The 16,012-nt window shown below is 45.1% G+C and overlaps 1 protein-coding gene across 1 annotated transcript; it reads right to left on the bottom strand.

Annotated features, from left to right (window-relative positions):
• Positions 1-6,307: 6,307 nt before the first annotated feature.
• Positions 6,308-14,311, bottom strand: LOC121844623 (zinc finger protein 271-like). Its single transcript, XM_042314910.1, has 2 exons — positions 14,139-14,311; positions 6,308-7,965 (listed from the first exon to the last, which is right to left on the bottom strand). Exons 1-2 carry the CDS (start codon positions 14,170-14,172, stop codon positions 6,308-6,310), a joined length of 1,692 nt encoding a protein of 563 aa, XP_042170844.1. The 5' UTR covers positions 14,173-14,311.
• Between the last annotated feature and the right edge of the window lie 1,701 nt (positions 14,312-16,012).

Here is a 16,012-nt window from a genome sequence, read left to right as displayed (position 1 = left end):
AGTCCCTTTTAAAGAGACTCATGAGAAGCCAGAGCAGAAACCTGTCCCTATCCGTTCCCTTTGCTCTCCCTACGCCTCTCTCTAGCCTAGCCCATGTCAAAACAAAATCACTCCTAACCACACCTAGCATCACCCGTGCCCTAGCCCATACTAGTCCGGCAAAGGCACAGTCCCAGAAGGCATGGCGCACAGTCTCCTCCCTGCCACAAGCAGATCTTGGACAGGTGGGGGATCGCACCAAACTATACCGGTACAAGATGGAAAGTACCGGCAAACGCTTATGAAGGCTCAACCAATTCAGGTCCTTGAGCCCGTTGTCCAGGCCCCGCGCCTGCACTCCCTCCCAGACCACTGACGAGATGCCCGCTACGGGCGCAGGACTCCCTGCCTGCCTGACCTCCTCGTACAGGTGCCTGTGGTCTAAACCTACTCGGGCAACTTCAACCTCGGGGTGCGCACGCAGCCACTTGGCCGCATGACCAAAGTGCCACGGCAGCTGTTCCGCCCGAGGACCCGTGTTAGACCACACCATTACGCTTCTCGCCTGATACGAGAAGAACACCCGCAGGAGGTAACCGGACGGGTGTATCACTGGCTGAGCAAGCTCCGCTAACAAGAAAAAAACAAAAATTGAGTCCAGCTTGAGGGGGAAATGTGGTACCCCCTACCTCCCTCCCCGATGGGACAGATCATGCGTGCCCTGGCGACCCACTCGCACCTGCCACTCCACATAAACTGAAACACAAGCCTCACTAGAGGCCTCCTCAGACAAGCCGGCAATGGGTAGATATATGCCAAATACAAAAGAGACGGCAACACATCCACCTTTAGGACCAGGACTTTGCCCATAAAAGACAAATACCTAGCCTTCCACATTGCTAGCTTCCTCTGTACCACTGCGATACGCATGTTCCAGTTTAGCGTCGCTGAGCCGGAGGTCTCAAAATGAACCCCGAGAATCCTCAGGGCCCCTTCACAGAGAGATAACCCCCCAGGCACATCCGTTCTACCGCGCCATCTTCCGAAAAACTTGACGGAAGACTTTGCATGGTTCAGAACTGCTCCCGACGCTCGGGTGAAATCCCCAAAGATGGCAAGGGACCTTGTCAGGCACGAGTCCTTGCACAACAGCAAGGAAGTGTCGTCGGCGTACTGCGTCATCTTAACACGCAGCCCACCACTTCCAGGGATCAACAAGCCTTCCACCCCTGTGTCTGCCCTAATGGCAGCCCCCAGAGGCTCCATGTACAGAACGAAGAGGAGAGCCGAGAGTGGGCATCCCTGCCTGACCCCAGACGAGAGGTCAAAAACGTCACCTAAGTGACTATTTACACTAACTCGACACCCCGCTCCGACATATAAAGTACGGATCCATCCTATAAACTTCTCCCCAAATCCTAATCTACCTAACACCCTGAATAGAAAAGATCTATTCACGCGATCAAAAGCTTTCGCCTGATCTAGCGCTGCTACCATTAAAGGCAGCCCTCTATCTTCAACCCAAGCGATGGAATCCCTGATCAACTGTAGGTTCCATCTTATAGAGCGGCCCTCTACCCCGCACGTCTGATCCTCGTGGACGACGTAGGGAAGGGCTGTGCGCAACCGGTCTGCTAAAACCTTTGCAAGAATCTTGTAATCTACGCACAGCATGGTCAATGGCCGCCAGTTGCCAAGGTCAGTTGCTTCCCCCTTCTTATAAAGAAGTGACAGCACACCAACAGCCATTGATCCCCCGGACCCCGTCTCAAGGATGGCCTTCAAGACTTCGAGAACCACTGGTCCAAGTATACCCCAAAACTTGAGGTAAAACTCAGCCGGCAGCCCATCCATCCCAGGCACCTTCCCTTTTCCCATCCTCCTAAGAGCGCTCTCAACCTCTTCTAGTGAGATCTGGGCCTCCATCACGTCTCTAATGTCCTCTGGCAACCGCCGGGACAAGTGTTCTAAAAACACGTTTCCCTGCTCTACATCTATTTCCCTTTCCTTAAATAAACCTTGGAAATGATCAGTTGTCACCCTGACCATTTCCTCTGGTTTACTTACTATACTACCATTTTCTTCCCTAACTCCATGCATTACCTTCCTACTCTGCCTGGCCCTAACCGACTTAAGAACATAGCGGAACAAGTCTCATTATGTTCTAGAAAGCCACTATGCGCACGCTCCAGGAAAGCTCGAGCCTTCTGCTCCTGCAGCTCCCTGAGCTGCGCCTTTAGGGCTGCGAATCTCTCCCAGTCAATCGACCCGCCGAGGTTGCCTGCCTCGTACTCGAGTTCAATTAACCTTTGGATACGATCCACCTCCCTCCTTTCCTCCCTTTTTTTCCTTCTACAATATCCTATTATAAAAGCCCTAATCCTCACCTTAACTAAATCCCACCACTCTAACACCCCCTCGCACATGGACCGGAGGCCGTCAAGCCTCCGAAAGAAACAAAAAAATGCGTCAACGAAAGCCTGCTCCTCCAGTATATCCCGATCTAACTTCCAGTACCCCCTACCGAAGAGGCAGACTGGCGACCCCACCTGCAGGAACACCCCGTCGTGATCCGTGAAGAAAACAGGCAACAGCCGCCCAGACAACTGACCCAAAGACCTGGATACAAAAATGTAGTCGAGCCTCCGCGCAACCCCCCTGGAGTTGCGCCATGTAGGACCGACCATTGCCGGAGTAGTGTGCAGGCCACCATCAACCAGACCATGGCAAGCCATTAGCCCAGAGATGGCACCTGCACTGCTATCACCGCCTACCCCTAAATCTATATTAAAGTCTCCTCCTATCACCAAGTGCCTGTTTGTAACACACAGGGGCGCCAGACAGTCCACCATCTCCCTCCTGTCTGCCGCCACCTGTGGCCCATACACCCCAATTAACCTATATCTAGCTTCTCTAAACTTAACATCTATCCCCAAAACTCTACCCTGCATTATTACAAAAGTGTTCTCTATTTTAACCTCTCTATGCCCACACAAAATCCCTACTCCTGTTGAGTGCACCCCTCCTATGCCCCAAAAAGATTCCCCCTTATCCCACTCCCTCTTAAATCTACACACATCCCCACCATCCCTCAGGTGAACCTCCTGTAAAAAACAGAAATCAAACCCCACACCCTCTAAATAACAAAAAACCGCCCTCCTTTTAACATTATTCCTTAACCCCTAACATTTAGACTAAAAAAAGAAACAGAACTATTCATTTAATTATTAACAACAAATAAAACCCCAAAAACCAAAAAAAAAAAACAGGAGACTCACCCGATGCTCCCCTGGTCCATCTCCACCGGCGGGGACGTCCTCTCCTCTCCTGACGCCCCCGTCCTCCATCCCAACCCATGACCCAGGCAGTGTGTTGGGTCCTCCCTCCCCACCCACCATCCCCCTCCCTGTTTGCCTCGGGGCTGCATGTAGGGGACCCCATCTCCTCAAACAGGAGTTGGGATCCCTCTAGCAAACAGCCCACCGACCCCTCACTGGAGTCATCCACTAAAATGCAAGGGGCTGAGGCAAACCGGGAGGACAAATACCCCCCCCCCCTCTCTTAGCCCCCCCCCCACACCCCCTCCCTCTCACTTCCTGCCAAGCTCCCCTCTTCATCCCTTTCTTCTTTGGTGAAGGAGGTAGCGGGGAGACACAACGTCCCATCCCCGCTAACTCCTCCACCAAATCCCTCATTTCGACCTCGAGGAAGCCTGGCAGGCTGTCCCCCCACTCCTTCCCCCATCTCCCCCCCACCCCCTCCACCCAACTCCACTCCTCCCTCCTCCCTGTCACTGTCCCCGTTCCTCTTTCCACTCCTTCTCGCACCACTGTCCCCTTCACCGCTCCTTTACGTTCTTCTGCCTTCTTTTCCTTCTCTCTTCTTTTCCACTCTTTCCTTCTTCCCGCCTCTTTCTTCTCATTTCTTCCTTCTTTCCATCCTCTTCTCTTGCCTTCTTTTCCCCTGTGCCATCCGTACAATCCGCACGCGTCCTTTCTTTCCTCCCCCATCCCCCGCTCCCCCCCAGCAGACGCGTATGACCTGTGACGATCCGGGCAATCACGCCACAGGTGTTCTCTGGAGCCACACCCGTGGCAAGCCTTGGGCTCGTCACACTCCCTGGCCTCGTGCTCTTCCGACCCACAAAAACGACATTTCTTGTTACTGCACGAGGCCAGGGTATGGCCGTAGGCCATACAACGCCTGCAGAACGGGGGCTGACGTGCATAGTATAGGGTTCCCCTGTCAGCCCCCAGGGAGAACATTGCCGGAGGATGGAGGTAGCCATCCACACTCTTCGGGGACTCCCTGAGTAACGCCTGGAAGCCTCTCTTCCCATTCCAGAAACCCAGGGAGTCCCTGAGGTACCTCGCTGAGGAGACATTATCCATGTATCTCCCCAGAAAGGCCCTCACTTCTTCGTCCTTCACATGCGGATTGTACATGGTCACGGTGACCACCCTGAAGTTGTTCCTTGCCAGGCTGGTCACCGCGTAATGGCACAGGGGACTTTCTTCTTTCTCTTCCTTCACCCTCTTCATAATCTCATTGTGTTTTTCTTCCAAATATAGGGTTACATCAAACCCCTTCTCCATTGGGTTCCCCTGAAGGCATAGAACATCTTTAACCTTCAATTTTAGGTGCCCCATCAGGATGTTCCTCCCAAAAGTATCCCTCCCCCACGGCTCCATCTCTTTTCCCCGCCAAGAAAATCGCACCGTGTTGGCCAGTCCAATCCCCGGAACCGACGGTCCAGATGTATTCATTTGTCCATCTCCTCACGGACGATGGCGCACCCGACCCACCACCTCAAACTTATAAACAGGAAGCAAATAAAAAAAACGGTGGTGCAACTAAAGGTGTTGACTCTCCACATCTATCAGACAACTGGAGCACTGGGCCAGACACTCTTAAATTGAACCTGGACCAGCTCAGGTGAAACACTTTCCCACTCACGAGATGGACAAGCCAGCACAGGTGTAACACATACTGACTAACGAGGTGACACCAATCAGTGTGTCCTACGTGCTAACGAGCTAGACGTGCTGAAGTCCAACCTCAAAACATGGAATGTAAATCCATGTAAAAATGTAAATCTAAATATATTTTTTTGTAATTTTTTGCTTCTAGAACTCTAGTCTTCCTAAAACTCACTGGCTTCTAGAACTCTCGTCTGAGTGCATAAATTGTGATCCATGGTAACGCACTGGCTAAACGCACAACACAAATCTTTTTGACTGCCCACCTTTGAGACAATAACAGTCCCCAATGTCATGCTCTAGTACATTTGGGTTGACACCCAAATGTACACCCCTTTGTTAATATGTAAGTATATATAAATCACTGATATCGATTAGGGAAATCAGGATGTACATGATGCTGAAACGAACACAACTCAACAAAACACCTGAAATGGGAGATATCTTTTACCTCAATGGTTAGAGGACAACCTGCAGAAGAGTCAGCTACATTTGGGAGTGATGCATTTAAATTTAGGGGTCACTAAATAAAGGAATGCAACACTTATTTCTCATAACTCATCGATATCATTTGTGTGACAGGAGGAAGATGAGGTTGCACGTCCTGTTCAAACTAACAGCTCATAAAACACACGGAATCTGGGAATCAGATTACATCACTGTTTAGAGGACAACATGTAGCTACAATTTGAAATGTTGCATTTTGATTCAAGTGGGTAACCAACATAACATGGTAAGTGTAACACAACTCTATTTGTGTTAGTCACTTTTTGTTAAATCACATAAATAGTACTCTTTCAATTCAGAGCCTGGATTTTTCCCAAGGCTAATATCCATATCACGCTGAAATCAAAAGGGGCAAACGTTTAGGGTTCTACATTGTGAAATGTATTAAAATATTCCGACTACAATGTTAAAACATTCTACATTGTGACATTAATTCATTGATATTGAGAAAAAACTCCTTCATGTATGTATTGTCTGATGTTTGATCAGATATCTTTTATCAGAGTATATATTGACACACTGATCACAACTATAAGATTTCTCTCCTATGTGTGTTCTCTGGTGTGATACCAGATGGCCAGATTGACCAAATCTTCCCACATTGATCACAGCTATAGGATTTCTCTCCTGTGTGTTCTCTGATGAACTGTCAGCTGTCCAGATTGAGCAAAACTCCTCCCACATTGACCACAGCTTTAAGATTTCTCTCCTGTGTGTATTCAGCAGGTTGTCTCAGATAAGTTGGTGGTTGAAATTCTTCTCTACATTGAACACAGCTATAAGGTTTCTATCCTTGTGTTTCTCTGTGCACTGTCAGATCTCTGATTGTCTCAGCCTCCAATCTATCTGCCACATTGCCCACAGCTATAAGATTTCTCTCCTGTGTGTAGTCGCTGGTGTTTAGTCAGAGTGCCAGATGCAGCAAATCTCTTCCCATATTGAACACAGCTATAAGGATTCTCTCCTGTGTGTAGTCGCTGGTGTTTAGTCAGAGTGCGAGATGCAGCAAATCTCTTCCCACATTGAACACAGCTATAAGGTTTCTCTCCTGTGTGTGTTTTCTGGTGACTTATCAGATTGCTTGATGCAGTAAAACTCATCCCACATTGATCACAGCTATAAGGTTTCTCTCCTGTGTGTGTTCTCTGGTGTCGGGTCAGATAGCAAGATGCAGCAAAACTCTTCCCACATTGACCACAGCTATAAGGTTTCTCTCCTGTGTGTGTTCTCTGGTGCACTCTCAGATCTCCAGATTGACCAAAACTCCTCCCACATTGACCACAGCTATAAGGTTTCTCTCCTGTGTGTGTTCTCTGGTGTCGTGTCAGATAGCAAGATGCAGTAAAACTCATCCCACATTGATCACATCTGTAAGGTTTCTCTCCTGTGTGATTTCTCTGGTGCACTGTCAGATTGCTAGATACACCAAAACTCTTCCCACATTGCCCACAGCTATAAGGTTTCTCTCCTGTGTGTAGTCGCTGGTGTTTAGTCAGAGTGCCAGATGCAGCAAATCTCTTCCCACATTGAACACAGCTATAAGGTTTCTCTCCTGTGTGTGTTTTCTGGTGACTTATCAAATTGCTTGATGCAGTAAAACTCATCCCACATTGATCACAGCTATAAGGTTTCTCTCCTGTGTGTTTTCTCTGGTGTACTGTCAGATCTCCAGATTTACTAAAACTCTTCCCACATTGACCACAGCTATAAGGTTTCTCTCCTGTGTGTGTTCTCTGGTGTAGAGTCAGATGGCTAGATGCAGCAAAACTCCTCCCACATTGACCACAAATATAAGGTTTCTCTCCTGTGTGTATTCGCTGGTGTTGAGTCAGAGTGCCAGATGCAGCAAATCTCTTCCCACATTGAACACAATTATAAGGTTTCTCTCCTGTGTGTAGTCGCTGGTGTTTAGTCAGATCGCTAGATACACCAAAACTCTTCCCACATTGCCCACAGCTATAAGGTTTCTCTCCTGTGTGTAGTCGCTGGTGTTTAGTCAGAGTGCCAGATGCAGCAAATCTCTTCCCACATTGAACACAACTATAAGGTTTCTCTCCTGTGTGTATTCGCTGGTGTTGAGTCAGATTGCCAGATGTAGCAAATCTCTTCCCACATTGAACACAGCTATAAGGTTTCTCTCCTGTGTGTATTCTCTGGTGCACTGTCAGATCTCTAGATTTACCAAAACTCTTCCCACATTGCCCACAGCTATAAGGTTTCTCTCCTGTGTGTAGTCGCTGGTGTTTAGTCAGAGTGCGAGATGCAGCAAATCTCTTCCCACATTGAACACAGCTATAAGGTTTCTCTCCTGTGTGTGTTTTCTGATGAATTGTAATGCCTGCTGAGGAGGTGAATCTCTTCCCACAGTCAGAGCAGCAGTGAGGTCTCTTCCCTGTGGATCTCTGCAGGTGTTCTGATCTGGAGAGACTCTTCTTTGCCTTTTTAGCATCATGAGGTTGTTGAGGCTCCCCAGAGGATCCACGACAGTCACATCTCTCTCCTGTGTGATGACAAAGTCATACAGATGGTTAAGGGCCCACAACAGCAGAAATCCACTGTAAAAGGTGATGCCAACAGCATAGCCATGATGTTGTACAACAATTGTAGTAACATCTAAGATTGTAAACTAGAAATACGTTATTGATGTTGTTGAAACTCTAAGCAGTGTGGTAGCCAGGAGTAAAGCATGGCCAGCCGTAGAGAAATGCTTATTGAAATTCTGGATTATCGTGGAGTTATCGGTGGTGACAGTGTTTCCTAGCCTCAGTGCAGTGGGCAGCTGGGATGAGGTGCTCTTATTCGCCATGGACTTTAGTGTCCCAAAACATTTTAGAATTAGAGCTACGGGATGCAAATTTCTGTTTGAAAAAGCTAGCCTTTGCTTTCCTAACTGACTGTGTGTATCGGTTCTCTGAAAAGTGGCATATCGGAGACTATTCAATGTTTTTGTGCTGGTCGGGTGCAGTCAGGTCTGGAGTGAACCAAGGGCTATATCTGTTCTTAGTTCTACATTTTTTTAAAGGGGCATGCTTATTTAAGGTGGTGAGGAAATTACTTTTAAAGAACAACCAGGCATCCCCTACTGACGGGATGAGGTCAATATCTTTCCAGGATACCCGGGCCAGGTTGATTAGAAAGGCCTGCTTGCAGAAGTGATTTTGGGAGCGTTTGACAGTGATGAGGGGTGGTCGTTTGACTGCGAACCCATAACGGATGCAGGCAATGAGGTAGTGATCGCTGAGATCCTGATTGAAAACAGCAGAAGTGTATTTGGAGGGCAAGTTGGTCAGGATAATATCCATGAGGGTGCACATGTTTACAGATTTAGGATTGTACCTGGTGAGTTCCTTGATAATTTGTGTGAGATTGAGGTCATCTAGCTTGGATTGTAGGACGGCCGGGGTGTTAATCCAACCACGGTGTCAGATTTCAAAAAGGCTTTACGGCGAAAGCCTACCATGCGATTATCTGAGAACAGCGCCCAGCAGACAAATCATTACAAACAGTTACCAGCCAAGTTGAGGAGTTACAAAAGTCAGAAATAGCAATAAAATTATCTTCATATTGTTGCACTCACAACACTCCCATTTACTCAATAGATGTTAGTTTTGTTCGATAAAGTATCTCTTTATATTCAAAAACCTCAGTTTTGTTCACGCGTTTTGTTCAGTAATCCACAGGCTCAAAAGCAATGACAACAGCCAGATGAAAAATCCGAAAAGTATCAGTAAAATTGGTAGAAACATGTCAAACGATGTTTATAATGAATCCTCAGGTTCTTTTTAACCTCAGTAATAGATAACCATTCAACCGGACCATAACGTCGTCAATATAAAAGGTAAACAAGAAAGGCGCTCTCTCGGTCTCGCACATGAAAAATCTCTGGGAGACTGATTGGTCTACTCATTCAGTGCTCTTGCGCTCTCATTTTTCAGAATACAAGCCTGAAACCATTTCTAAAGACTGACATCTAGTGGAGGCCATAGGAAGTGCAATTTGAGTCCTAAGTCAATGGAATCTGTATAGGCAGTCAATGGAAAACTACAAAAATATAAAAAGCCCACTTCCTGGATGGATTTTTCTCAGGTTTTCGCCTGTCATATAATTTCTGTTATACTCACAGATATAATTTGAACAGTTTTGGAAACTTGAGTGTTTTCTATCCAAATCTACCAAGTTTACTTTGGGCACGCTTTTCATCCGGAGGTGAAAATAGTGCCCCCTACTCTCGTGAGGTTAACCTCTTACGTCGACCCGACGCGCAGGCGTCCCATCTAGCCATCTGGAAATGCAAATGCGCTACGCTAAACACTAATAGCACTCGTTAAAACTCAAACGTTCATTAAAACACACATGCAGGGTACTGAATTAAAGCTACACTCGTTGTGAATCCAGCCAACAAGTCAGATTCTTAAAATGCTTTTCGGCGAAAGCATGAGAAGCTATTATCTGATAGCATGCAACACCCCGAAATACCTGAAGGGGACGTAAACGAAATAATTAGCCGGCGCTACACAAAACGCAGAAATAAAATATAAAACATTCATTACCTTTGACGATCTTCTTTGTTGGCACTCCTAGATGTCCCATAAACATCACTGTTGGGTCTTTTTTTCGATTAAATCGGTCCATATATACCCTAACAATCGATCTATGAAGATTGTGTGATCCAGGAAAAAAGACAGTTTTAAAACGCAACGTCATTTTTTTAAATTAAAAAATTTGACGATAAACTTTCACAAAACACCTCGAAATACTTTTGTAATCCAACTTTAGGTATTAGTAAACGTTAATAATCTATCAAATTGATCACGGGGCGATGTGTATTCAATAGCTCCACGTCTTGAAATCATGTCCGGAAATTTCTCATCCAAAACATCCTGTCGGAGACCGGAAGGAACGGGTTCTCTCTTACTCGTTTGGCCAAGAAACAAAGCGCAGGCAATTGACAAGACTGGCGACATCCTGTGGAAGCTGTAGGACTTGCAATCTCAGCCCCATTTAATTTGCTTTCTAATAGACAATACATGCAAGTGGCGCATTGATATATTTTCCAGTTTTCAGTGATCAGTTTTTCTTCCGCTTTTCGATGAAACACAGGCTCTGTTATAGTCACAGTCGTGATTTAACCAGTTTTAGAAACGTCAGAGTGTTTTCTATTTAATTTTACCTTTTTCTATCCACACATACTAATCATATGCATATACTATATTCCTGGCATGAGTAGCAGGACGCTGAAATGTTGCGCGATTTTTAACAGAATGTTCGAAAAAGTAGGGGGTAACAAGAGGTTTTAACAAGAAGTTAATCTTTAAACCGATGTATAAAATGCTTCATGGCAGACTCGGTAGCCTCGGTTTTTCTGATGACTGCCTTGCCTGGTTCACCAACTACTTTGCAGACAGAGTTCAGTGTGTCAAATCGGAGGGCATGCTGTCCGGTCCTCTGGCAGTCGCTATGGGGGTGCCATGGAGTTCAATTCTCGGGCCGACTCTTTTCTCTGTATATATCAATGATGTTGCTCTTGCTGCGGGCGATTCCCTGATCCACCTCTACACAGACGACACCATTCTGTATACTTCCGGCCCGTCCTTGGACACTGTGCTATCTAACCTCCAAACGAGCTTCAATGCCATACAACACTCCTTCCATGGCCTCCATCTGCTCTTAAACTCTAGTAAAACCAAATGCATGCTTTTCAACCGTTCGTTGCCTGCACCCGCACGCCCGACTAGCATCACCACCCTGGATGGTTCCGACCTAGAATATGTGGACATCTATAAGTACCTAGCTGTCTGGCTAGACTGTAAACTCTCCTTCCAGACTCATATCAAACATCTCCAATCTAAAATCAAATCTAGAATCGGCTTTCTATTCCGCAACAAAGCCACCCTCACTCACGCCGCCAAACTTACCCTAGTAAAACCAACTATCCTACCGATCCTCGACTTCGACATCTAAAAAATAGCTTCCAATACTCTCCTCAGCAAACTGGATGCAGTTTATCACAGTGCCATCCGTTTTGTTACTAAAGCACCTTATACCACCCACCACTGCGACCTGTATGCTCTAGTCGGCTGGCCCTCGCTACATATTCGTCTCCAGACCCACTGGCTCCAGGTCATCTACAAGTCCATGCTAGGTAAAGCTCTGCCTTATCTCAGTTCACTGGTCACGATGGCAACACCCACCCGTAGCACGCGCTCCAGCAGGTGTATCTCACTGATCATCCCTAAAGCCAACACCTCATTTGGCTGCCTTTCGTTCCAGTTCTCTGCTGCCTGTGACTGGAACGAATTGCAAAAATCGCTGAAGTTGGAGACTTATCTCCCTCACCAACTTCAAACATCTATCGTAGTCTATGGGGACAAAAATTACAAATTAGATCCATAATATCGACAGAAACATGGCAAACATTTTTTATAATCAATCCTCAAGGTGTTTTTCAAATATCTATTCGATAATATATCAACCGGGACAATTGGCTTTTCAGTAGGAGTGAGAGGAACAATGGCCGCCTTTGTCTATCACGCACAAATCACTCTGAGAGCCACCACCTGACCACTGACACAATGTTGTCGTTCACGCTCATTTTTCAAAAATAAAAGCCTGAAACTATGTCTAAAGGCTGGGGAAGCCATAGAAAAATGAATCTGGTTGATATCCTTTTCAATGGTCAATAGGGATGCATAGGAACCCAGAGGTTTCAAAATAAGAGTCACTTCCTGATTGGATTTTTCTCAGGCTTTCACCTGCAATATCAGTTCTGTTATTCTCACAGACAATATTTGTACAGTTTTGGAAACTGTAGAGTGTTTTCTATCCTGTCAATTATATGCATATTCTGGCATTTGGTCCTGAGAAATAGCCAGTTTACTTTGGGAATGTTATTTTTCCAAAAATGAAAATAGCGCCCCCTAGCCCCAAGAGGTTAACTACACACAGGGCCTGAGTTCGAGGCTGGGGCCAACAGATACAAAATCAACTAAATGTAGTATGATGATTACTGAACAGTCCAGCAGGCATCAGCTATGTAGCCAAGAGATCATAGGGTCCAGTGAACAGCAATATACGAACCAGGGAAGACGTTAGGTAGTCATTACTACGCTAGCCGGGAGATGCGCCTGGCTCGAGGCTAACTGGTGCTAGCTTCGGGACAAGGGCATCACCGACGTCTGGCAAAGGCCGGTTGAGGGCACATCAGACGGAATTGCGACCAGTCGTGATGGATCGGCGGGGCTCCGTGTCAACAAAGGGTCCAGGCCAATTGGCAAAGTGAACAGTGAACAGTCTGGGAGGCATCAGCTGTGTAGCCGAGTGATCATAGGGTGATCATAGGGTCCACTAGCTCAAGGCTAGCTTCGGGGCTGGGCCACTCGGTGGCAGCTAGCTAGCTGCGATTATCCGGTGTAATGGTCCAGAGCTTACGGCAAGAATACGGTGATGTAGTGGAGAAAAACAGTCCGATATGCTCAGGGTTGATATCGCGCTGTGCAGACTGGCAGGTATTATCCAGGCTAAAAGCGGCTGGTGTTTGAGCTAAAAAAGGTAAAAGGCAGCTAGCAGTGGCTAACAATGACCAAATAGCTAGTAGCTAATGGAGGTTCTAGCTATAAAAAATAGCAGATCTGTATCACATTGGGTGAGGCGGGTTTAGAAACCTGGTTAAACTATCATTATGACATCATGGATGAATTCTAGAATATACTATATATCCTAGAAACCTGGTTAAACTATCATTATGACATCATGGATGAATTCTAGAATATACTATATATCCTAGAAACCTGGTTAAACTATCATTATGACATCATGGATGAATTCTAGAATATACTATATATCCTAGAAACCTGGTTAAACTATCATTATGACATCATGGATGAATTCTAGAATATACTATATAGCCTAGAAAACTGGTTAAATTATCAATATGACCTCATGGATGGCCAGTCCTTGTATTCATAGTGTATTGAATTCAGGGGGAGGCCCTGAGCTGAACTCAAACCTGGGTCCAGCGACTGTCAAATCAACACCTTATAACTGTTACGCCAAGATGTCTGAACTTCTTGACGAGGTCGCTAGGTGTTGGGTTAAGGTTTCTTCAATATCGTTCTCTATGAATTTGAGAGTGGTTACACTTCTCCTTCCCCCATCCCTCAGCTGTTAACCAAGTCTCTGGGCAGCCATTTTGTTGCTGTTTAAAAAAATTAAAAAACCCAGCAATTTGCAGTTCAAACAATAACAAATCTGTCATTCCACCACTATTTTGGTAATAAAAGATTATGGGGTTGGAGAAATGTAACTACAGACAGACCTATGGATGCAAGGACTGACCATCCATGATATCAACATTATAGTTTTAACCATGTTGAGGCAGCAGGGTAGCCTAGTGGTTAGAGCGTTGGACTAGTAACCGGTTGCAAGTTCATATCCCCGAGCTGACATGGTACAAATCTGTCTTAACTGCTATAGTGTTGATTTACATTGTTTCTGATGGGGTACAACATTTGAACTCAGCTCATGAGGCATGTGTTATATTCTTCAAGAATCAATGGCTGTAAATAAATAATTTAAAAGTCACAATATGGATGTAGCAATTGCAGATTTCCACCTTAACACCAAACATCAGTTCAACTGCAGAGTTTGTGCCTCTGTTGTTAAGACAGTACTTACTAGTGTTAATCAGGGAACGGTTTCTCAAAACCATCTTATGGCTAAATTCATCGTTAGAACCATTGGATGCCTTAAGATGCGTTTGGGAAACCGGGCCCAGATATCCAGGTTCCTCCTCTTCTTCCTCCTCCTTTTTCGATGTAAAAGTAATCTCCTCCCCCTCTTTCACGCCATAAACTTTCACTCCTTTTACTAATCATCCTCCATCTGAACGCGTCCTCCTCTTCTTTCACTGTAACATCATCCTCCTCTTTCACTCTGAACGCGTCCTCCTCTTCTTTCACAGTAACGGCCCCACTCTCTACTTCTTGATTTACTGTGATATCCTTCTCTTCATTAGAAGGAGAGTAGCTTAGTGACCGCATGGTCGGAGATGTTAGCTAGCTAGGCTAATGCTAACTTAGCCACCCCGCTAGCTGAATAATAACAACACCGTAAATATGAAATTAAATCGGATAACTAACTAGACGACAGAAATGGGTTTAAACCACAATGGCTAATATACACTAAAGCGTTTTGGCCATTTTGTCTATCAAGCTACCGAGATGTCTGACTAACTGTTGCTGCTGATGAAAGAAGCGTTCCGTCCACTAGATTATACGTCACACCAACAGCATCGGCTTAAAGTCCCAGACCGCCATCTGCTGACTGGAGTGGGTAACACAGTTGAGTAAAATGTAGATTATATCTTCAGACAACAAGTTAAAGTGTAGGAAGCAGGAGTTTTTACTCACCAGTGTAACAATACAGTGTGGTTAAAGACTTAGTAAGCTAATTGTAATCACGATATGGTTACCTATAAGGACAAACAGTTATGTTTTTGCGTTATTACATATTTATTAACTTATTTTGTGACTCTTCCAAACTACACACAATGCAGTATTTCTCAACGTCATATGGATGGTCTTCTCTGTGCTACTGAGTTTGTTTGCCAGTGTAACAGTGTAACGAAGTTACATGTTTAAAATATTTGTATCCTCTATTTAACTAGGCAATTCAGTTAAGAACAGTGGCTTAGACCGCTGCCCCGCTCGTGTGATAAAGGTATAGGATTCTGGGTAATCCACAGCAGATTTATGGAGAACTTGAACATTTAGTGGTCCTGGGATAGAAATGTATAAAATTGACATTACATCATTAAATCCACGTTTTAAATCACACATTAGCAATTTATGTTTTAGTAACTACTGTTGTTGGTTTGGTGTCAAGTCAGCCTCTCTTTATATGTTATTTGCCAAATCTCTGTTTTCCATGTGGGTTTTATGCTAAAGATCCCTCTTTCAAATTGGTATCTAACTGGAAAATGCCACTTCTTTTAGGAGTGCTGTTTTTACTACTGTTCACTTGGACTGAACCGATTCAAATCCACACTGTGTGTTCTGCATCAGGCAGTTAACCCACTGTTCCTAGGCTGTCATTGAAAATAAGAATTTGTTCTTAACTAACTTGCCTTGTAAAATAAAGGTAAAAAATAAACTGTGTGTCTCATCAATGCAGGTCATTTATGACAAAAGTATAAAGTATATGTTTTATAAACTCATGAACACCAGCCAGTTTATCAGCCCGGTTTTGTTAGTTTAGGTGTATTATACTTCTTCGCCACCTGAGGGGGACTTTGAGTAATATTTCAGGTTAATTTGATATTTTTTGATACTAAAATGGATGACGCGATATTCTGATGTTGTGAATATGAGACACATGGAAACAATTGATTCATTTATAATAGTAAATTAGGAATTAGTAGGAATTGTTAAATCCACTATACGATCACAATGACTTTGATAGACATTTCAATAGTTTTTTTGTTTGTATATTACAGGGCAGATTAATGTAGAATTGCTGTGGGAGTGGTATTTATATCCCGTCACGACTGA

The sequence above is a fragment of the Oncorhynchus tshawytscha genome, unplaced genomic scaffold (assembly GCF_018296145.1).
Source record: "Oncorhynchus tshawytscha isolate Ot180627B unplaced genomic scaffold, Otsh_v2.0 Un_contig_501_pilon_pilon, whole genome shotgun sequence".
Lineage (NCBI taxonomy): Eukaryota > Metazoa > Chordata > Actinopteri > Salmoniformes > Salmonidae > Oncorhynchus > Oncorhynchus tshawytscha.
Note: the sequence above shows the minus strand (reverse complement) of the source record. Positions and strands in the feature narration are given on the sequence as shown.

What these genes read in the sequence shown, in the direction of transcription:
- LOC121844623 (XM_042314910.1), bottom strand. Translation starts at nt 14,172, where the DNA reads ATGGTTTTGAGAAACCGTTCCCTGATTAACACTA. An exon ending in CCGTTCCCTGATTAACACTA is followed by an intron (nt 7,966 to 14,138) that starts GTAAGTACTGTC and finishes GTCATCACACAG; the next exon opens with GAGAGAGATGTGACTGTCGT.